The 1,533-nt window shown below is 51.5% G+C and overlaps 1 protein-coding gene across 1 annotated transcript; it reads right to left on the reverse strand.

Moving 5' to 3' along the window:
- Positions 1-647: 647 nt before the first annotated feature.
- LOC136111950 (feather keratin Cos2-3-like) lies at positions 648-950 on the reverse strand. The gene has a single exon (XM_065856404.2). It carries the CDS (start codon positions 948-950, stop codon positions 648-650), a length of 303 nt encoding a protein of 100 aa, XP_065712476.2.
- Positions 951-1,533: the final 583 nt, after the last annotated feature.

Consider the following 1,533-nt stretch of genomic DNA (forward strand, 5'->3'; position numbering starts at 1 on the left):
CTGCTGACCCCTCAGGGGCTCCTGCCTTTCTGGGTATTTGTGGGCAGAGGCACAGCAAGGCAAAACCTGATGGTCACTGACAGCAGAGAAGCCAGAGACAATTTCCTCAGGTCCAAGGGATGGTGTCCAAAAGAGGAGCCACTGAGAGCATCACAACCTCTCATTCCTCTGTCACTGGAGAAGGATCCCCTAGTGCCCTCACCCCCTTTCCACTCCAGAGTAACACCATTCTCCTTTGGCAGCTTGGGGAGTTTCCACACAGGGAAGGACCACATGGAGGCCAGGTTTGAATGCAGCAGAACTTTAATGAGACAAAAGAGGGAAACAAGGTCACTGCAAGTGGAGGACAGAGGAGCAGGAATCCAAAGAGGAATCTGAAAGTCTGCTGTCCTTGGTCAAGAGGAAGTCGCTGTCCTTGGTCAAGAGGAAGTCTGTGCATGATGTTCGTCTATCTGCCACACGGAGTGGAGAGAGATGCTCCCTGGGGAAACCTTGTTGCCAAGGGGAAATGAAACAAACAAGGAAACTGGAAAGAAAGGTAAAGCCATTCAGCTCTCCTGAAAACATATCCAATATTTTGATCTTTTGTTCAGCACCACGTTTTCAGTTCCTTGAGGTATCTCCCTGGGCTCTTCCCAGCATCTTTATCAGCGCAGGTACCTTCTGCCAAAGTAGCGGCCAGAAATGCCAGAGAGGTCGCAGCACCCGGAGTTGATGGGCACTCCATCACAGCTGAGGATTCTGCCAACAGCAGCAGAGGTGGAGGAGCCCACAACGGTGTTCTGTGGGAAGGAGCTGAGGATGGGGCCAGGCAGGGTCACCACCACGGGGGAGGGCTCAATGACAACTCTGGAGTCCTGGCACTGCCTGACACAGGGCTCATTGCAGCTGTTGGCCAGTGGGATTGGGCCACAGGGCTGGCAGGGCAGGCACTGGTCATAGCAGGACATGTCTTGAGAGTGGAGGAGAACCTGGGAGAGAATCAGGGAAGAAGCAGAGCACAAGAGTGGGTGAAGAGCAGACTGGTTTCCCTGGTCAAAAAGGAGCCAAGGTCACTTCTGATTAGGGAGCTGGCAGATGTGCCAGGAGCCACACAGTCTTCATTGATCTACAAAAATCACCCTGGCTCAGGGAGGCTCTCTCCTAGTGAATAAACTAAAGCCTCCCTCTGCTACATCCCAGATGCAAACCCCATGACAAGAAACAGCCAACATCAGCAGAGATATCCATCAATGACAGCTGTCAATTTTAAAGAGGAGAAGAGGCTTCAGACTTACCTGGTTCCCAAGCAGAAGAAGGTAAGAGAAGTCGATGAGAGAGCAGGGACTTCGGCTGCCTTTTATACCTGCCCTTCAGTGCTGCAGGACCAGAGACACCCTTGGCAGAGGTAACAATTTTCTGACAAGCTCTTCTTGAATTCAAATCATCACAGTTAATGATAAGGGCTGTGTTTGGTTTGCTGCATTGCTGCCTTTTCATTTCCAGATTTGTGCCGTGCCCATTTCCCAATGAAGGCTTCTGATCCCAAGGATG

The sequence above is a fragment of the Patagioenas fasciata genome, chromosome 22, assembly GCF_037038585.1.
Source record: "Patagioenas fasciata isolate bPatFas1 chromosome 22, bPatFas1.hap1, whole genome shotgun sequence".
Classification (NCBI taxonomy): domain Eukaryota; kingdom Metazoa; phylum Chordata; class Aves; order Columbiformes; family Columbidae; genus Patagioenas; species Patagioenas fasciata.